Here is a 22,856-nt window from a genome sequence, read left to right on the forward strand (position 1 = left end):
GGAAGCACAGTATATCTCTCTGATTTTGCCCATTACCTATGGATAATAGTCTACATGGCATTTGATTACATATTTAGACATCTTTAGCCATCCCTCCAAAAGGATGTAAATTTCCAGTATTAGTGCAACATGATAGATGCCAGTAATGTATGTAGATTTTCTACCTCCCTCCCCACTGCCAAAGCCACACTCTCCTTAAAGATAACACAGGTGAGCAAAGCTTCAAAATACACAGCAGTGAAGAGATGTGGGGGGAAAAAAACATTCTTAAATCAAGGTCAGCTTGAGGGGGTGAGAAAGAACAAAACATGTTTCAAATCAGCAAAGCATTTTTACCTTCCTCAGCTTCCTGGTTTATAAATCGGATCTTCTAGATATCATGCTACAAGTACAAAAATACACACTGTCTCTTCATCTGGAGTGGAAAGGAGAATAATTAAAAAAAAAAAAAAAAAAAAGGCAGGCTGTACTAGGGCCATGCATGGATACTGTAATCTTTACCAGCAATCTTTACCTTTTATTTTGGTCATCCTTTTCCACTCTGATCTTTCTCAACACAATGGAGAACATATTTTCCAAAATTTGTATTGATTTCTTACAAAAAAAAAGGTACTGCAAATAACTTGCCCAAGCGATCAACCCTGCTCTAATTTGTATTGAATTGAATTGATATTTTGGCAGTTATCTTTTCACAGTTTCTCTGTTCAGGAAGAATAAAATTAATTTTAGAATTACTTCACCTATTCTGCTTACAAGCATTTAGGTACTTACTCCAAAATCAACATTGAAAGTAGCATTAAAAGATTTAGATACTGATTCCATACCTAAAGTTACATTATATTTTTTGCAACACAAATTTAGCCTAAAGTCACCCTAATATTAGAACAGGAGGTGAAGTCAGTTTCAGACACTTGAAGGAGAAAAAAAAAAATTAAAAAAAATGATTAAAAAAATATTAAGGTTGTTAAAGCATTATGAACATGCTTAGGAATTGAAGCCACTATGTTTTGTAAAGTTCTTTGTAAAAGAAAATCTCTGTTATTCTGACTATAGCGACAGCTGTCCTATTGCTGTGCTAGTAGTCTTCATTGTTCAGACTGGCTTTTTTACAAAAGTTTTATACTATCTGTAATGACGATCCAAAACCTTTCAGTGCTGTTATAAATGGCAGTATTTGGACCTTTGCAAAATAGACCAGAGGTTTATTAGTTTGAGAGTTCTTATTCTCTTTCCTCTTCAAAAGAGAAACAGCAAAGAACAATACAGTTGAATAAAACAATAAATGACCTAATCTGGAGTTAAAAACTTTAACAGAATTGTCCCTCTTCCTTTAACAGCATCAGCATTTTTCACAGGCATAAATCCAAATAAAGATAAAATAAATATATAAATTATTTTTCTGAATCTGAAATCCCAACCAAACCCAACATGCAGAGACCTATTCCTTAATTCATGGTCTCACTAAGGACATTCTGAAGATGTTTTGTAGGCCGCATCATTGAATTTCTTATAGAAAGGAAGAATTTTTCTCAAATTTCATGTACTTTTTCAGCTACCTTATTATTATTATTCCCTTTTTTCTCTAGGGATACTGTGGCATCTAAAACACAACAACTTTCTCAAAGATATCTAACAGATCAAGCTCCAATGGGAGTCACCCCATTTCAGTGACAGAGACTGGTGATTTTAGGATGGTGATTTGCAAGGACTTCATCATCAGTTCCTTAAGGCAGCATAATTAAAAATATTCATTTTTAATTTTTGATTTGACTTAGGAGACCTTTTTTCTCCTGGCAGTGCACATGTCAGTCCCGGCAGTACTAATGTTATTGTCATGTGTTGCTCTGGTGATGAACTGCCTTAGTAACTTGACAAACTTTTCCATATGCGGTAGAGATAAATCCATTCAGAAAAAAACCCATCTACTCTGTATTTTGGGGGAGATCATCAAGGCTTTATAAACCAGCAGTAGGAGAGACCTTTTTTTCCCCAGGTATAACTGAGACATGTCTTCTCATAGTATTCTTATTTGCACTAGCATTTCTGTACCTCTTTTGTTGTTGTTGTTTGTTTTTGTCAATTTCACTTAAATAATTTAAAAATATTTTTAAAATGTGAAGGTAATTAAAACTAATAACTCCATAATATTTTTTCAACACGCATATGCCTATTTACTTTCATATAAGTTTTATTTTAACCTTATTTAAATGAAGAGGACAACTAAAGGGGTAAAAAAATCCCAATGTGAATAACAAGGACAGATTATGACCGTCTTATTTATTTATTATTATTTATTTATTATTATCTTGTTTATTAATATTTATTAATTTGTTTATTAACTTTTTTCCAAAGCTGTTTCTCAATATTGCAGAGGTGGGATTCCATGCAATTTATACGCCTGTTCTGGACACAGGAACATCTTGTGGGAATTTACAAAAGTTTGAAATACTGAAGACACAATGTAGGCTTTTGTGGTTAAAACCACAAAAGTTTCCAAAATACTCAAGCTCCTGCAGTGCAGGTTACACTGTCCAGGATTGCCCTTCACAAGGATACATCAGGAAGCATCAAACAGCTCTGTGTAGCAGAGGTGTTTGCTGATCTTACTATAGCAACTGCCTCTGCAGACATAATGAAAAGTGCAAAACTGTTGGCTAACATAATTTTGTCCAAAGTTTTGTTGCAAGGCTTTGCTAAAAAGAGAAAAAAATATTGTTTTTTTTTCTTTATGATATGTTCTTGCTTCAATTAAAATAAAAATAAAAGCATTTTGAAAATTCTTTACTACCTTCATTTGTCTTCTAGAAATAGAAATAGTACTCTGCTTCAGTCAAAAAGTCCATAATGGTTCAACTTGATAAACAACTGATTTTTGCTTTTTTAACTTTTTCTTTTGGAGTACCTTATTTTTATTTTTCTGTCCTGCTTCCTGGAAATTATGTACTGTTGCTTGGGATTCTGTTCTAAGAAAACCATTTCTGTTGAACGTACAGAAAGACTTGGCTTTCAGTGTGACTTGGGATTTTGCTGTGGAATAGAACAACAGAACACAATTACTGCCCAGGTTCTCTTACATTAAAAAATAAAAATAAAAAAATAAAAAAATCAGGGAACTAAGAACAAGTATATAGTTATTGTAAAATGCTGGCATATCAAAAGCCAAGAATTCACCTTTTATATAGTCAGTGTTGGATATATACTCTGTCAAATGTCAACTACAAGTCTGAATGATTAAATTTGTAGTTGACTAAAAAAAAAAAAAAGTTGACTATAGTTATAAAACTATATTTTATATAATAATATAGGTGTTTGTGCCTGTGGGTATATACATATATACAGTGTGTGTCCCTTTTTTTGTTTAGGATTAACATTGCAATTTTGCTGCTTTGAAAGAAATTGGCAACTGCTTAAAAAAGCATAATTAAATACTTGAGTAGAGAAGTAATCTGATTTTAAAGAAGTAAGGTGTAGAACGATTTCACAGAACATAAAAAAGACAATAGATATCATCAATACTAGAACATGATGGCCTTATTACAATCAATATTCCTTCATTCTCTCTACTTTAAACAATATTGGTTCAAGGAGTCAGTGTGGCCCACTGAATACATGTCCCCATAACACTACATAATTTGGATTGTTGATGTAAAATATAATTTTTTCATTTAATATAATACACTCAATATCTGTCTTGTTCTCCCTATAATCTGGTCAGTCAGTTATTCAATATATGACATAACAAGTATAGAAATCCACCATTCAGTGTGACCAATGAGTATGTTAATAAACCAGCCCTCTCCCCAGCGACCTGCAACTGAAAAGCTTGTTCAGTTTTTACAGTCAGCCCTACCAGAAAAATAAATAGTATGAACCCTCCCTGCCCAGCAAAAGACACACAACTCAAACCAGAAAGACCTTGTGGAAACACACAGTAAAAAACAAAACAAAACAAAACAAACAAATAAAAGACAAGAAAGAGAGACAAGATATAAGGCTATCCACTGTGGCATACCATATGCTCCAAAAAATCAAGACTTGTCTCTCTGAGGACAAACAAGCTGACAAACATCTCAAACTTCCTGACTTCTTTTGTTATACCACTGACTCTAAAATCACCTTCCATGTCACCCATTACTGCAATATAAATAGATTGCAAAAAATAGCAGTGTATTTTTAAGACATTGTCAGAATGACAGTTTTTAAAAAAAAAAAAAAAAAGGATACTAACCCTAATACTAATACCATACTAATATAAATATATATCAAGAAAGGTAAAAAAAATTGAAAAGTTGTGTAGTGCTCAGTGGTGCTTATCCCTTTTTTTTTTTTTTTTTCTAAGATGACCTCTCAAATTCATCCAGAATTTGTATGGGCTCTCTGTGTGTTTTCAAAAGGAGCATAACTCAGGTTTAACTCTTAATTATGATACCCTACAAATACATACTAATCATGGAGCTCTGAACTATACAGTATTGACATATTACAGTCATTAAGCCAAGTGGTTTACAGGACATATTTTGACTGCTGATGTATTTCAACAATTCTTGCAAGAAAACTTAGGTAGTTCTGATAGGCAAATCTCTCAATCTCTTAATAAAATTGATGAAGCTCGAGTCCTTTGGAATATGTAAATACTTTATCTTAAGCTCATCAGACATCAAAACAACAGCAGAAAAGGAACCACAGGTTTTCTAAATGGCATTCCATCAATAGCAGAGACAAGAGAGATAATTAAAAGCTTTTTTTTTTTTTTTTTTTTACTATTTCTTAAAGAAGTTAAAAAAAAAAAACAGAAAAAAAAACACACACACACCTGAGTTGACTTTATCCATCATTATGTTTCAAAGCAAAGTGCTGCAAATGTTCTTTATTCTCATGATCAAAGGACCATATTATTAGCAGTTAGTATTTTAAGAGGATAACAGCTCAGTGAAAGGGTATGTCACTTTAAACAGGAATCATTTTCAGTACTTGAATCATGACTTCAGTACTCAGTCATTCTTATGTTTTGATAGTGACCATGGTTATCAAACAACAAACTGGAGTTCTGTCTTATCTTAAGGAAGCTACTATTTTGGGGAAAGCTCCTAGAAAAGTGTAACAAAAAACACCAGCAAGTAGTTGTGCTACATTAGCAAATATGACTGAAATTGCATTTTATCTCAGTGAACCTTTTTCTGCCTGCAATAATTCCAAATTAGATGAAAATTTAAATGAGATCACACCCCTACAATCAACTCTCCTCTCTCCCCACCCCCCCCAAAAAAAAAAAAAAAAGTTTGGTGGACAATTTAAAAACCTTTTATTCTTCTTTATACGTCTTTAGATCTTTATTTTTTTTTTTTTTTTTTTTTGTACCTAAAATATCTCATGTTACTCTTTATGGAACTACAGGGAATGCAGGCCATAAGATTGTGAGTAAGACTACTCGAATACTATGTCAATGTGTAATACAGACCAGGAACCAGAAATAAAATGACTTACTAATCTCACCTACCTGTATTTTACCATACACCTACACAGATGATGACATATATAGCTCACTACACGAATCTCTGTAGAAGTTAAAGGATCAATTTTGAGTCACTTGACTTGCATGTCTGATGCAGCATGAGCTATGTAAATTTTAACAAAAGGATGACTAATTAACACGCATCAGATTACAGAATCACAGAATCACAGAATTTTCTAGGTTGGAAGAGACCTCAAGGTCATCGAGTCCAACCTCCAACCTAACGCTAACAGCCCTCCACTAAACCATATCCCTAAGCTCTACCTCTATTCTAGCATATTCCAGCTTTTCCTCTTTTAGCCGTTTTCCCTTTAAAAAATAAATGTATAAGATTGGGTAGTTCCAGATTACTCTTCCAGGTAAAATGTACACACATTGTTTGTGAATGCAATCAAGAGATTATTAGAAGGAAAAGAAAATAAGCAAGATTGTCATTAATGATCAGAACTAGCTGCCCATTTTGCAGAAATGCTATAAATTACTCCATCGCTTTCTGGTAACAAGACAAGACAGCATTGACTCATAGAACAGGTTTAAATACCTGCTCTTTTCACTGATTCAGTATGGGATAAGGTAGAGGTCAAAAACACTGGTACTTTTGCTAACCACCACATAACTTTTGCTTTGCTGTCACCATAGAAAATTATTTCAGTAAGTGCTCAAAAATAACGTCTCCTTCACAAATCATTTCCAACCTGATCCTCTTGTCTTCTCCAGTTGTTTTGTTTCCCCTCAGCTCAAACCGATTAAAAAATCAGCATCTGTCACTGACTCACGGTTTACCTTCCTTAGTAAATCAGAGGAATATTATACACAAATATCATCAAAGAATGTTAATACCACAATGATGAGCTTCAAAAAGTTTCTTTGCAAAGTTCTTGAAAAAGAAAGATGAATTAAGGCACTGAATGAAGACAAAAAGAAAGCTCATCATTGTAGGATTATGGTTATTTAAGCCATAAGTCCATAAATGGATTTTCTTTTGTTTTCCCTCTTTCCATCTACCTGGCAAATTTAATTTAATACTTAAAACATTTTTGGCTACATGTCACAGCTTATTTCCTTTCTGGCATTAAAGACAAGACAAAAATTCCTTTTATCTCCTTGAAAATGAGAGTAGTAGTAGTAGGGTCCTGTCCTTCACATATTCCAGAGCAGAGAAGGAACTCAGGCAGCATATAATGCATCCTGATAATAAGTGTATGTGGAAGAAGCTGTTAATTAGAGCAACAACTAGGTCACTTAAAATTTCAGATCAGGGAAGTTAATCACACCATTTACCATTAGACCTCATTAGTATTCACATGAACATTTATAAACCCCCTTAACATTAGAGCTTAAACGTGTTCTATGCCCACCGCGGAGTGTTCATGAAGTATTGCTGCAGAAGGACCAAATGCATTACTTTATATACCAAAATCATGCATGCAAATACAGATACAGAAGTTCAATTTAAACAATTATATTAAGTTCATAATGAAAAATAATTTCATAGTTGAAAGGAAGGTTGGGTAAAACTCAGCAAGGTTTAAATTAGTCTATAAATTTAAACAATGTCCTTATATTATAATAAAAATTATAATCCCAAGTTATAGTCAAAACAATACAGAAGGTTCAGTAAAAGCGATAGATAGATTTCTGGAAGCTGTCACTATGCTTTTTTGTACCTTTATGAACTACGGCTTATTTCCACCTAAGGCTGGCATCCTAGTTCTCTTCACAGCCTTGAATAAGATCTATTGTTCATGTTTCAAAAAGCCTGGTTTTAGCCCTAGTTATGACAACAAAAGCATTTTTAAATTATTTTGAGCAAGATGTGAGGTGTGTGTCTTTAGAGGTCATTTTTAATGCATCAGAATGACAATTACATTAAGCTCCACAGAGCAACTCATAAAAAAGTAAGTGGCAGTAGGGAAGAGTCAGAGAAGAGAATAGGGTATATCTGTCAAAGAAGGGATTTATAAATCAGGATTGGAGAACAGAAAACAGAACCAGGCGGACTGAACAGTATCATTACTTTCTTTAAAAGTCACATTGATAAACAGCACGGGAGTTGGAGAGAATGATACTGAGGGGCCAAATTCCCTTTAGAGACACATTTATTAGTTTTTAGTACAACTTGATTTAAATGAAGCCAGAAGAGAAAGCAAAAAGAAAAGAAATTACAGAATGATATAAAAAAGATTTATGAACATTGAAGGCATTACACAGTAAATCAAATCATTTCCAAGGAAGGGAAATCTTCAAAAATGGCAGAAATGCTTTTTCAAATTTTGTTTTAAATCAGATGAAGATATGCCAAAGTCAGCACGTTATATATCCAAATTGGGAAAAAAAAAAAAAAAAAGCAAAAATGAACAAACAAAAAACCCCAGCTGTGTTATTGATAAAATTCCTATAGCTTTCCACTGCAGCCAATGTACAGATTTTATAAATTCTCATTTAAGACATTCAGATATAAACCTTAAAGCCTAGCTGGGAATAATGGCAGGTTGGCAATGTAAGTAAGTTACCTGCTTATGGTCTATGTTATTTTCAAAGCTTGAAACAAAAAGGGTTAAAGTAAAATACTTGCTTAATTATCAGAATTGCCATTCACTGCCAATATAATATAAAATGGTGAGAGACTCCAATACGAGTAACTGTTTCATTATGTTAAATGCTTTATTCCAGAACAGTGAGTCTCTGCTTTGCCTTTAGAAGTCAGTAAAACAAATAAGAGGTGAGAAACATTATGTGAGTAAATGATTATGGTAACACTTGGATATTTCTCTCTATAACCACACAATATCTAATTATTTATTTGCACTGTTTTGCTTTAGCCAACACTTTCCTAAAGTGCCTTCCTTTTGGACCTTCTTCTGTGGACTTAGGAATGACCTGGAAGCCACAAAAGGAGAGTGTCAGAGACACTGTCATCCTTGATGTAGCAAGGAAGGAGGTGCAAGATATCAAGGTAATCTAGTTTTACCTCAGTTTACAAACACAGATGTTGGCCTTTTGTTGTTTTAACCCTGTTTTCTTGTTATATTCCAATTCTTTCAGTCAGACTCAAACGGTATTTTGTTGTGAAGCGACTGCCTCTCACCCACAAACCCCAGGTCACAAATGCCAAAAGAAAATGCTGCGGGCCTGAAAAATCTAACTCAGACAATTACACATTTCCTTAACGTTTCTTTGATAGCACTGCCTACTTGGGAAACAAGCCTTGAAGTGAGAGAATGGTCAAGTGACAGCTCAAGAGTGCCAAATACACAGAACCTGGCACCAGAGGGCTCTTAGCATGACTGAAGAAGGGCCAAGGTGCCAGCACTGAACTATCACCAACACAGGCCCTGCCCACACAGCATACTGAAATTTCACTGGGACCTTTTGTAGATGAGCTGCTGTGAACTAGGCTGATTCTGGGCAAAGTTTGGGTGTCTGAAAACCATGCAGTGAAAGGAATGGCTCTACCATGCTTGGCCCTGTAATTGCTGCTCCCACCATTGTGTGAGGCCTCTCGGAGGCTATGCTTTTTATGCTGCGGCCACAACCCCTGGCTCTGTGGGGTGGTGTGCTGCTTTCACCGCTTTCCAGCTTCAGCAAGAGTTGGTGTCTTCTACACTAATAACTGTATTTCATGTAAAAGTAACATCACAGATGCAGTGGAAGGAGATGTACCTAATCTTAGTAGGTTAGCAATGTATTTTTTCCTAAATTCTTCACGTGTCATGAAGAGGCACATTTTGATACAACATAAAGACATTTTAAGTAAGCACTGAGCAGATTGTTAGTAATGTGTAATACTGGAATAGACAGATACATTAAACTCTTACTGCATCTCATTATTCATTAATTAGAAAAAGCACATATTTACTTGAACAAAGAGTTGGAGGACTTCTCCCATTATATTTCCAAGTGCTTTTCTTCTTCATTGAAAGAAGAAAACTTAATAAAAACAAATTAAAACATTCTTTGTTCCTGTGGCACCCCTACTTCAAGAAAAGACTGTCCTTCAGGTACTACAGCAATATCTTTATTTTAATAGCTGCTCTGTTGAGACATGACTATTGATAAAACAAAACCTCCTCAGTCCAGCTTCACTACAATAGCAATTCAGTCACAGATTAGCAAGAAAGAAATCAAGAACAGTATGTGATGAATTATTCTTGCATAACTTGCTTACCAAAAATCATATTGCAAATATGGTGAAGACCAGGTGAAGCATTTACATATATTGACGAAATGAATATAGTGAACTAGAGTACACTCATTATACTTGTAGGTCATGAAGGCATTGCTGGTGCTTAGTAAATTGCAAACAAGAAAAAATACCATTTCTCTTTTCAAAAATATTTTTTTTAAAACACAAACACTTAAAGTATACTTCCTTCAGGCCTGCTACTCCCCCTCAAATTGAACACGGGATTTCAAGAAAATACCCATCATATAAATATAGTTCAACTAAGCAATGATGACCCAACTAAGCAATTCCTAGATTACACAAAAGCTTTTTTTTTTTTCCCTCCAAAAAACTTTTGTGTCTTTCCAAACAAACATTAGAATCAATCAGTTGCACAAGTATACTAATCTGTAGAGATACATAACATGTTTGGAATTTAAATGGAGCAGGGTCTGAAACCTCCTTAGAACAGTCACTGTGATTTAGGAACGGGGGAAAAGCAAAGATCCACAAGATGGATTCAGGAACTCCATCTAGTTTACAGCTTATATGCAACCAATACACACACTGAGATACTCCAGTTCCCTCATATTCTTAGAATTAATTTCTATCGGAAAGCACTACTTAAACAAGCCAAAGGACAGAGTCTACTTGTTTGGAACAGTCTTGTAGTGGAGGAAGTCTGTGGAATATGTTGACCTTTAGATCTATTTACTACCTAGTCTAATTAAACTATTGAAGAACACCCTGTATCGATTGTAACACTTTTGTATTGAGAAATTTACAATATTCACCAATAGGCAAGAAATAAGCTGAGTAACTATGTTCATCTCTTAAATTATAATAATAAAGAAGCAGTCCATCTCATGGTCAACAGCAGAAACTAGATTCTGCTTAATGTTTTAAATTAAAAGAACATTTTGGAAATCACTGCACTTACCCTTTGTTGGTCTTTTTCACAACTCATCTGTTGCTTTGAACTCTAAAAGAGGAAAGAAGATAAACAACTTTGAAAGCATAGTATTCTTGCAACAACAAAGCTGCTGGGTCTACACAGCTGACATGAATAAATGCTAGAAACACAGACATGACTCTTAACACAATATATAATTGTGGATCTGGATAGAATCATCACCGCAGAAAAGGCATTATTTTTTTCACTTGCTATTTTAATTTACAAAGGTTAAAAGTAAATTAACACCAGAACCCACCACAAGTCTGAAATACAAATGTTTTTGAAGCTTAAGTACATTAATACTTTTAAAGGTCTCATTGAGAGTTCAGCTCAGGGAGAAGCTTTCCTTTTTTTCCTATATTTTATATTAAGTCTTTGTTATATTTCTGAGTATCCCCCTACTAAGATATTGTTACATGTTCACAGCACACTTTAATATATAAAGATATAACAATTTCAAGAACAGATTAAATGAACTCCTGTGACAACATCTAGTTCTAATCTAGTACAAAAACAGCTGAAGAAGATTTGATTCCAACGCTGCCGTCTTCATGTGCTGCTAGGTCTACAAGAAACACTCTCAGAGTGGGAGAGTTGGTTGCTGAGCAAGACCTCGCTACCAATTAACATCAGATACGAGGCATCAGTTTGTGAGGTGACCACTCTACCAAAAGGAAGACGCTCCTCTAGAAAAGAGCACTTCGGCAGCACTGAAGTAGCCAGTTCCTAGCTTTCTTCCCAGCTCCCTGACTTCTAAAGCAACCTGTCATGGCAACCTCTTGGGCAAAACTTCAAGAGGCTTGCTCAAAAAGGCATTCAGTTGTTGAGCTGCCTATCTGGTGAGAGGTTTTTGTTTGTTTGTTTGTTGCTGTTAAAATCATTTTGGAATACATTAATCATTGTTACTGTCATAAACTTTGGAAATGTAATCGCTGTCATTTCTGTTAATAATACACACAGCAAACATAATTCACAAAACAAGAAATTAGATGCTGATTTTTTCTCTGGATAGTTTCAGATGTTCAGAGTACACTTTCTACTACTTTTCAGTTACAGAAGTTAAAACATGAAACTCCACCCATTTGTGTGAGACATTTTTTATACTGTCATGATGGCAAAAAGGGGGATTTCTCAGGCAAAGTAAAGTTACTTACAAAAGAATAAAACTGCCAGCTACTTTTTTCAACACAGAAAAATGAGTCCTGGTAAATAAATTACAAGGTAAACTTTCTCTCTATATAGCAGAAGTATTTCAATGAAGTCCCTGTACCAAACCACAAATGTAACAGGAACAAATGTGCTTTTGGTATGTTTCCTATAGTACTCTAGAAGGGGAAAAAGAGGTAAAGGAAATCAGCATAGGTCTATTTACAATCTTTCCCTAAAGAATAAAATTAAGTACAGCTAAAGTGTCCTGCAGACTAATGATCCCATTTTTCAAAGTTCATTCATTCACACCCTTTATAAATTACTTTAAAATTATATTAGATTGCATTATAAATGTGCTTACATTAAGTCTCAAGAATTAATTTTAGACCTGAATCTGCTCTAGATGCATCTATTCATGTTATAAGAAAAAACTGAAATAAGCATACAAACAAGTTTGAAATGACTTTGGGAGGTTTGCTTTTTGTTTTTACTGTTACTGTTTATGTTTTTTTTTTTCTCTGTGTATGCCTCCACATCAGAGATTTTTAACTCCTATGTTCACACAAACAAATCTCTTCAACTAGTTGAAATGTGAATAGTCATACTTTTATGATCATTAAAACAAGTTTAAAATCAAAGCCTTCTAAAGCTGCACTCTTGTTTGACTGCTTGGGTTAACATAACACTACAATTATCTGATTCAGCTTTGTCCTGAGCAGTTGTAACACAAGACAGAAACCACTTCTTTTATTTTCATAGACAGAAATGGACACACAATGAAATCATAGAATATCCGGAGTTTGAAGGGACCCATGAGGATCATGATGTGCAACTCCTGGCACCGCACAGGTCTACCTAAAAGTTTAGACCATGTGACTAAGTGCACAGTCCAAATGCTTTTTAAATTCAGTCAGGCTTGGTGCAGTGACTTGTTTAAAGTCATCTGCCAAACATAAGCACATAAGCCACACTTCAGGAATAGAACAAGATCCAGAATGATTTGTCTTTATAATATTTCAAATATATTTTATTTTAAAATATTTTATAATACTTGGCTCTGACATCACATGAGTTGCATAAATTTACAGGATTCTGTCTTCAGACAGAAAGGTGACAAAGGTGATTAAAAGTAAGGAAATTTTTCTAGACAGAGACAAGCAGGAAGAGGAGAACACTTCAGCCTGGAAAAGAGATGCCTGGGAGTAGGTGTCTATAAAAAAGTAAATAAAATGGAGATGAAAAACTAGAATGTCTGATTCCTTTTCTCTTCCAAAAAATAAAACTATTAAAAAAGATAAATACATGGCAACAAATGAAAATCCTAGGTGTCAAGTTCATAAAATATATATATATATATATTCTTCATACGATGTGGAAATAAAGAGACAGGTGCTGTAGATACAAAATACATGGATCTATATTAAAGAAAACCTTACAGAAGCTTATTCGACACACACATAACACCTTTGACACACACAGTTTCTGAACTGCAAATCCTGGAGGCTGGAAGAAAATTCTGGAGGAGCTTGCTTTGTTCTCCTCATCCACTGGAATGCACAGCTAAAGACGGTATCTTGGACTGATAGATAGCCAGTCTGACATTGAGAGCTGCTTTCATGTACACTAATAATATAAACATACAAGCTTCCAATAACATTTGATTTTTTATTATTTTTTTTTGGGGGGGGAGAGGCGGAATTTGTGAAATGGAAGAAAGGCAACATTTGTGAAAAATAAAAACTGCATATCAAACCTCTGTACAGTGGAGTAAGAATTAGTTATTGGCTATTTAAGCAGACAACAGTTTTAATTAATCAGCTATAAGTCTATCTACTGCTGTTGTTATGAATGATTGAATCTTTAAACATCAAAGTGACTAATATCTGACACCACAGAGACCAGAACAGGAAGTATTATTTAGGACTGAAATGAACTATTTAGGAACAGTGGGAGAATACAATAAAGAGGCAGGGAAGACTGAATAAGATCAAATATGAATAAGTCAGGAAAGGGAGACTGCATCCAACTGCTACACCACATTTGCCAGGAAAACAAATAGAACAAAAATATCCTTTATTATTATTTTTAAAGAGCTGTTGTCGGAATGTGAGAGTTGTATTTTAAAATATATTTTGATTCATCCATGGTGTTCTGTGGTTCTGTGGTATCACCACATGCATGGTGTTCTGCTTTCTAAAAGAGATGGAGGTGATATGCGGGAGACACAGATGGTGGCAATTTCCTTTGCTCAAATTTCAGCAAATGATCAATTCCATACCATTTCATCCATTACAGAATATATTTCAGTGATGGCCTGTTCAGAGTGTGAACTTCCATACAGACAGCTTCCTTGTTACACAGCCTTCATACTGTAAGCCTTCCAGAACAAAAGCAGCAAGGCTAAATTATAATGCATTATTGGGATGAAATAAGAAAAAAAATGAAACAAACCAAGCTTACCTTAATGAAAAAAAAAATAATAATCCTGGTTTACAATGATGCCATCTATCTATCTGTCTACCTGTCTATGTATTTATCAATGCAAGTTTATTAAAATAGACCTGATATACCTGGGAAAGGCACGTTTGGGCACAAGCAGATTTCTGTGCAACTAACCAGTGCCACATTTGCATCTCCCGCCCACCCTGAGTGCCAGGTTAAGAGAAACATCCTGGCAGTACAGAGCACTTCAGGGAAAACATAAATAATGCATTTACAATATGGAAACCTGTACAGATAAACCAAAAGAACTGAAAGCCATAACATATTTAATTAATGATCAAGAGACCTTTCAATAAATCTTGAGTACATCCTGCAATTTTAAATACATAGCCTCTCAATCTTAAATTTACTTCATTGTATCTCTGAATTGTACCATACACAATGAACTATTTATTTCATTTACTTCAAAACTGCATGAAGAACTGGTCAATATGTTGAGTGTCACTATGTCAAGTTCTCACATACTACAGTTTAGTGGAAGAATGCCCAAAATATTGATTCTCTTTAAAGGATTTCATCAAGGAAAAACTTTTAAATACCTTGAATAGTTCAAGAACGTTTTATAAGACTGTTATCTTACAAAAACACTCATGCTGTTAGGCACCTGCATTTTAAACAAAAATGACCTTTTGGAAATCATCTGCAACCTGGTGTGATTCTCTTTTGAGTCCATGGACGTGAATAGAATGTTTTTAGAATTGAGATCTCTTTTAATGTGTTTATCAGTCATCCATTCCTCATAAGAACATGCAAAACCAGACATTACTGGACCACTGCATCACTGCATGTAGTTGGGAAGGTTTCCCTGTGTGGTTTCAGGCACTTCCAGGACATCAGATGCAAACATACATTTATATATATATATTTATACATAAAACATACATTTATACATTTATATATCCCTGCATAGCGAGGCTGTGCAGGGATAAAATTAGGAAGGCCAAAGCTCATCTGGAGCTCAATCTGGCTACTGCCGTTAAAGATAACAAAAAACGTTTCTATAAATACATCAACACAAAAAGGAGGACTAAGGAGAATCTCCATCCTTTACTGGATGCGGGGGGAAACTTAGTTACAAGAGATGAGGAAAAGGCGGAGGTGCTCAATGCCTTCTTTGCCTCAGTCTTTAGCGGCAATACCAGATGTTCTCTGGATACTCAGTACCCTGAGCTGGTGGAAGGGGATGGGGAGCAGGATGTGGCCCTCATTATCCATGAAGAACTGGTTGGTGACCTGCTACGGCACTTAGATGTGCACAAGTCGATGGGGCCGGATGGGATCCACCCAAGGGTACTGAGGGATCTGGCAGAGGAACTGGCCAAGCCACTGTCCATCATTTATCAACAGTCCTGGCTATCGGGGGAGGTCCCAATCGACTGGCGGCTAGCAAACGTGACGCCCATCTACAAGAAGGGCCGGAGGGCAGACCCGGGAAACTACAGGCCTGTCAGTTTGACCTCAGTGCCAGGAAAGCTCATGGAGCAGATCCTCCTGAGAGTCATCATGCAGCACTTGCAGGGGAAGCAGGCGATCAGGCCCAGTCAGCATGGCTTTATGAAAGGCAGGTCATGCCTGACGAACCTGATCTCCTTCTATGACAGAGTGACGCGCTGGGTGGATGAGGGAAAGGCTGTGGATGTGGTCTACCTTGACTTCAGCAAGGCTTTTGACACCGTCTCCCACAGCATTCTCCTCGGGAAACTGGCTGCTCTTGGCTTGGACTGGCGCACGCTTCGTTGGGTTAGAAACTGGCTGGATAGCCGGGCCCAAAGAGTCGTGGTGAATGGAGCCAAGTCCAGTTGGAGGCCAGTCACTAGTGGCGTCCCCCAGGGCTCGGTGCTGGGGCCGGTCCTCTTTAATATCTTCATCGATGATCTGGACGAGGGCATCGAGTGCACCCTCAGTAAGTTCGCAGATGACACCAAGTTAGGTGCGTGTGTCGATCTGCTTGAGGGTAGGAAAGCTCTGCAGGAGGATCTGGATAGGCTGCACCGATGGGCTGAGGTCAACTGCATGAAGTTTAACAAGGCCAAGTGCTGGGTCCTGCACCTGGGGCGCAATAACCCCAAGCAGAGCTACAGGCTGGGAGAGGAATGGTTGGAGAGCTGCCAGGCAGAGAAGGACCTGGGAGTGATGGTGGATAGTCGGCTGAATATGAGCCAGCAGTGTGCTCAGGTGGCCAAGAAGGCCAATGGCATCCTGGCTTGTATCAGGAACAGCGTGACCAGCAGGGCTAGGGAGGTGATCGTCCCCCTGTACTCAGCTCTGGTGAGGCCGCACCTCGAGTACTGTGTTCAGTTTTGGGCCCCTCGCTACAAGAAGGACATCGAGGTGCTTGAGCGGGTGCAGAGAAGGGCGACGAAGCTGGTGAGGGGCCTGGAGAACAAGTCCTACGAGGAGCGGCTGAGGGAGCTGGGCTTGTTCAGCCTGGAGAAGAGGAAGCTCAGGGGTGACCTTATCGCTCTTTTTAGGTACCTCAAGGGAGGCTGTAGTGAGGTGGGGGTTGGCCTGTTCTCCCACGTGCCTGGTGACAGGACGAGGGGGAATGGGCTTAAGTTGAGCCAGGGGAGTTTTAGGTTAGATGTTAGGAAGAACTTCTTCTCTGAAAGGGTTGTGAGGCACTGGAACAGGCTGCCCAGGGAAGTGGTGGAGTCACCATCCCTGGAAGTCTTCAAAAGACGCTTAGATGTAGAGCTTAGGGATATGGTTTAGTGGAGGGCTGTTAGCGTTAGGTTGGAGGTTGGACTCGATGACCTTGAGGTCTCTTCCAACCTAGAAATTCTGTGATTCTATATGTATAGACAGATGATCATGACTGCCTGTCCAAATCAAATCTTATAATTGTTACTGTTAATATAATGCCACACATCAATTTAATTAGTGGTTGTCACCATATACGAAAACACTACCAACACTTAAACCACCACACATAGTAGAGCGTAAACCCCTAGAAGAACTTGAAACAGGCCACCTCTGTGGATGCAATGGCCAGATGAAGAGAGCAACAGTAGCACTCCAGTTGCTGAGCAATACCAACAGTCAAGCTGTAGAGTTACTTTTGCTTCCATGTTTTTTGTTTGTTTGTTTTTTTAATGTTATTGCAAAGACAGGATTTAAGTTTGGGGTCAAAAAGAGTGAAGGTGATTGGGTTATTTATAGAAAGACACCTCCTATAATATAATCAGAAATAAAAATATTTTTTGTTACAGTGCAACATTCCAATACACTTGTTTTGCATTTATAACTGTTTAACTAAAATTCAGAATACTTTCAGGATTGAGATCATTTGAAATGGAACACAGTTCCAGGGACTGAAAAATAACTAGTGAACATCTGAAATCTTTTATATTTTAGATATTTTACCATAAACAAACATTTATGGTAAACGGATTTAGCTCAATTTCTGACAAAGTGTATAACAAAGCCATCCTGATCCCAGTGACCAGTCACACTAGAGTTACATAGCTGTGGTTTTAGTGCAGCACAAGAGGCCTACTCTAAGAGTAGTTCCAGGAAAGGCCCTACCACATTTTTGTCTTTCTTCCTCCACCTCAAACCAAACAATGAAAATGTAATTACCTACATTTCAAAAATATGGCTGTTTTCATTAAGAAAGGATAGTTTAAAGTCATTACCTATATATGAACTGTGGAGCATGAGAGTCTTATGTGAGACTTGGTGCTGATCCCAGTCAGTGGTTTTACCACAATGTAGCTGCATAATTAGTAATTGCTTATTTATCAGCTTTAAGGTTGCATATTTCTTCTCATACATACATAAATTAAATAACGGAAAAAGCCACAGATTAATCACTAGTTATATTTCACTGGATACTGAGACAGACATTCATATTATTTCATATTATTTACAAAATCCATCTATCAGTGTTTTCTCTCATTAGATGCTCATCTGACTGTAGAAGTCTTCTCTTAAAAAATAAATGCCAGTTTTCTTTTCTTGATGTACTTTACAAAATGCTGTGCTACACAAGGAAATACACCACACACTGCCATCTGGTGTTTTTCATGTAGAAACAATCACTTTGCATTGTTTTATTACACGTTAGCTGGATTTTTTTATCATTTTATTGCCCTACCAAATTTAGAAGAAATAGGGTTTCCAGAGAACCACACTTTCTCCAAAGAGCTTTCATTTGGAGATAGTATGGACTTGTGCATAAATGTATAAATATGTTGCGTATTAATTTAAAATGGCTTCTCAGTACTTCATGTGAAAACCCAAAACACAAATGATGTCTATCTCCAGACACAATGTCTATCTCCAGAGCTCATAGTTCCATGAAGTAGTGCCTGAGGTACTCAGATGCAGTAATATAAAATACTAGTAAATGCATAAACACATAGGATAATTTAAACTGGAAGTGAGGTTTTTGGAGCCTTTGGTAGTGACTTACAACACCAACAAGAAGCTTTCAAACACCACTATTTCTTTTTCCAGGAGGAACTGGAGCCATCATCCTCTTCCATGAGGAGCTTACATTTTCTTTGACTCCTGAAGCCCCCCAAATGTTGAAGAGTCTGACAAGCTGCTGCAGTGCTAAAAACTATAAGCCGTAGCCTTTTTGTACACACTGTTTCTAATACAAATGGGTAAAAAGTGTATGTGTCTAGGCATATGCAAATTTTTCCAGAACACAGAGCTCTGGGTTTCTCTTGGCTAGGTATGTGCCTTTGCATGCACAGAATTTTAATTTCACAGGGTTTTATTGCAACCATCAGTTACTGTGCTACAGCAGTAGCTAGAGGGACTGATTTATTCTCAAATGCCCTTGGCTTGGTATTGTATACCGACTAGTGCTGCTGTTATAAATATATCTTGGTGAAGAAATGTCTACAGCTCTGTGCATAATACTAAGCACAGTTAAGGTTTCAAGTGTCACAGACAAGAGGGTTTATTTCTGTTGGAAGAAACAGGCAATTATTATGGCCCATTGAGCTCAGATTAAGCATTTTCATCAAAAAAAAAGGGGGGGGGGGGGGGGGGGAGAGAGCCTCATGCTACAATCTTTGTAAAGCTGTAAATGCAAATGGGAACTATCTCATCTTCCATTAAAAAAATTATGCTTCTTCACTTCCATTTCACCTTACCCTCAAATTAGCAAAATATTCCAAAGGGGAGAATTTTACTGAGACAAAAAAAATAGAAAATCTTCAAAAATAAAATAGAAACACTTTAAAAAGCACTGCTGTATTGAAACAGTTTGTAGACAATTATTTCTTTGTGCAGAATGGCTCTGTTAATCAATTGAGAATCCCCAAAGACCAGTTTTCATCTTTTCCTGTCTTTGGGCTGAAACACATTTTTTTCAGCAAAATTATATATAACACTTGACCAACAGTTACCTGGGAAACCTAGCTTGTTTTGGTGGTTTTGTTTGTAATAGTTATACTCCCAAAGTATGCTGCAAATAAAACCTGGCTTGTGTCTACTTCGCATCTACAGTATGTGACTATGCCTTGAATGCTAAGGCATTTGTGCCTTCCAGCTGGAAACTGCTTTGTAGTATAATTTAATATAAACTAATAATATAAATACTTTAATATAAAGTCTCTAAGAAAGTATTTTTTTCAAGTCCCGTTCTAGAAAAAATCTCACATGGTAGAAACCTCAAAACTGACTTCTGCACACATATGTTAAAGAACCCCATGAGAAACTTTATCTATGCTCCTTTTATACACAAGGCTACACCTGTTAAAGTGCCAATTATATATTCTAAGTGAATATGTCTTAATGTCTCAGAAAGACATTTCAAGGAAGAATATAGGATACAAGACTGAAAATAAGGATATCACTGGAGACAGTCACAGGTTTTCAGACAATTACTCAAGCTAGTTATGTTACAAATTACTATTGTAGACATTGCCTATGAGTTATCAGTAAATATCTGGAAGGTTACCTGTACTTGCATATTGATAGAAATAAGTTCACTCAACCGCCCATGCTTGACAAATAATAAACTAACAAACAAATAACAACACCACACAGAACAACACCACCCACACGGCTTTTATCTGACAGATACACATTATTAGCTGAAGAGGCCATTATAGAAGAAAACTGGTTTGAGAAACAAAATATTGCCAGGTTAGCAGGAAGCCAATGAATTGACAGATATCGAAACTTTTGTCTGTCCACTTTCTTGGACTTACTCTTTTTAATAACAACAAAATTACTTGTTATAGTGATATATAGCGAAAGGATATAGAAACAGAAAATAGGTTAATTTATTTGAAATTATCCAGAACATATTATGACATTCTGCACCATCAACCCAATAAATCAATTGTCAGCAACTTTATCTTTAAAACTTGTTTTATTAATCTGGAAATAGGAGTTTTTATTAACTGCAGTTAGCATTCAACACTTGGTTTTAAATAAGATTTAATTGAAAGTATCCTGCAGCAGCTTAATCTGGTTGGTCAAGATATATATTTTTTTATTATTATTATTTATTTTTTGTTGGTTTACCTGGTTACCAAGTATAGTCCATGCCTATATAGTTACGTTATACATATATTCTTGTAAATAAAACCTTTTTTTTATTATTTTTTTGATTTTTTTTTAAAAAGTCAGTTTTCGTGTATCACTCTACATAAAGCTTGGAATGTTGGTGGATGACTTCATTATTTATGAAACATATCTGTGCTACTGAGAGAATTGCAAGGATATATATGGAAGATGCAAATTAATCACTAGAATCCACCATGATATTCAGTAGGAAGTAGGCATTTAAATGTCATTAATGTCTTTTAAATTACCCTTTCTGTTTTGTACATGACATGCAATGTTAAGCTCTGTGCTTGCAGAAAAAAAAAAAAAATCACAAATCAAAACACAAATATTGTACCCTTTGTCACATTTATCAGTTTGTTTTGTAATAAATTTCTTCAGTGGAGCAGAAGTTGCCTTTACTACACTAATTTATCAAACAGCAGATTCCTCAGGTGATGTTCTTTTCCTACAGCATATCAAAGGCAGGAATTATGCCTTCATGACGTTTAGAGAGAGCTTCACACCCTAACATTTATAAATAGCACCAATAACCAAAGTGGTTTTTGTTTTGTTTTGCTTTTTGAATGGTTTTGAATTAGTCCCATAGAGGATGTCTAGGAGTGGTCTCACTTTTCTCGCATGAGCATGACCTGTACTCTGCATTAGGACTCACAGTTCATTATCCAATCTATGCAAACAATTCTACTGTAGGTAGATTTTAATGAGCTTTAAGACCAATCATGTCAAAAGGAACATTTTTTTACTATCTTTTTTTTCAGTTCATGTAGCATTGTTCAGTAGAATGGGAGGTTGTACAAACAGGCAGAATGTTTGGTGCCACAAACCAATCATTTCTCAAAGCTTTTGATACTGGTACAACATGCAAAAATCCCTATTTATTTCTGCTTTTTGTAAGATTCTGTAAATCTTACATGCCAAAGCTCTTACAGCAGCAAAATTGCAGAGAAACTCTTCTGAGATGAGTTATTTTAAAGTTAGAAATTTAAACAAAGGTCAAAGTCTTGTGGCTACCAGTTGAAGAGTAACTCCAGTTCCCTGCACTTACAAAAACGATCACAGGTATCCAAACGACTCTCTTCAGTTCAGAGTACTAGAGGGATGTGGCATGGCACTGTAAACACTTCTTCTGCTTGTACCTAAGTGCTATTACATACTCAGCCACAACAACTTAGTTGTCATTATGTCAGTAAGAGGCACTAATGCAAGTACAATAAGTAATGTTTTCTATTATTGTCTGCATTATTTAAATGTTATCAATTAATAGTAGCTCAACCTTTAACATTAATTTAAAAGTAAAAATACCAAGATAAATCACAGTGCCAAACACAGTACTATGGAACAAAATCCACCACGAGAACAAAGTGAATTACCTAATCATAACTTTGGTGATATTTATCCTCCAAAGCTAAATTAAGATATTCCATTTTGTTCATGCCTCTGTTCAATGTGGTAATACTGTAGACTTCTGCAAATCATGAACTTTTCTATGATTCCTAAAGTCCTGCCTCTGAGACTTGCTCTGCAGTACATGAACTTTACCTACCTTCTCCTTGGGAAAACCTTCAGCCTGATGAAGACGGCGCAAATTACCAGTGTCGGTGACCCCTCTGTTGCCTCTCCTCCACTCTGCTGGGGAAGCTCACTGGGTTGCATAGCATGCAATTGCAGTGCTTCACAGGAACCCTGCATCTGCAGGGCATGTTGGGCTCAACTAGCATATTCGAGGAGTCCTGCCAAGCTCTCTCCCAGCAAGCCATGGGGCAGAGCAGCACTTCAGGAACTTCCCCTCCCACCAGCACAGATTCAGCAGTTTCCTAAGTTCAAAACACAGATGCCGGTCTTCTTAACAGGCTTGTTGCACTGCAGCTGAATATAGCTCAATGTATGCTGGTCTGTTAGTCCCCAAAATATAGGCTTTGTAAAGGCATGATTTACAAATTATGCATTTATATTCATATACACATATGAATATATGAACTCTGAAACAACTTTGGAACAGTCCTTGGAAGGGCTTGCTTTAAAAGAGTCAAAACTCTCTT

At 36.3% G+C, this 22,856-nt stretch overlaps 1 protein-coding gene across 36 annotated transcripts in view; it reads right to left on the reverse strand.

The window, feature by feature from the left end:
* The window catches only part of RBFOX1 (RNA binding fox-1 homolog 1), an 873,300-nt gene that overhangs the window by 403,961 nt on the left and 446,483 nt on the right, over positions 1–22,856 (reverse strand). For 24 of the 36 annotated variants that reach the window (XM_084536908.1, XM_084536930.1, XM_084536941.1 and 21 more), the window contains one exon: positions 10,618–10,659. The exons of 11 other annotated variants lie outside the window; for them this stretch is intronic. In XM_084536908.1, the coding sequence (XP_084393034.1) occupies positions 10,618–10,659 (42 nt within the window). Of the gene's footprint in view, positions 1–10,617; positions 10,660–22,856 lie in introns of those variants that run through there. One more of the 36 variants, XM_084536915.1, reaches the window with a different exon arrangement.

Source organism: Aythya ferina (assembly GCF_964211825.1).
Source record: "Aythya ferina genome assembly, chromosome: 15".
Classification (NCBI taxonomy): Eukaryota; Metazoa; Chordata; class Aves; order Anseriformes; family Anatidae; genus Aythya; species Aythya ferina.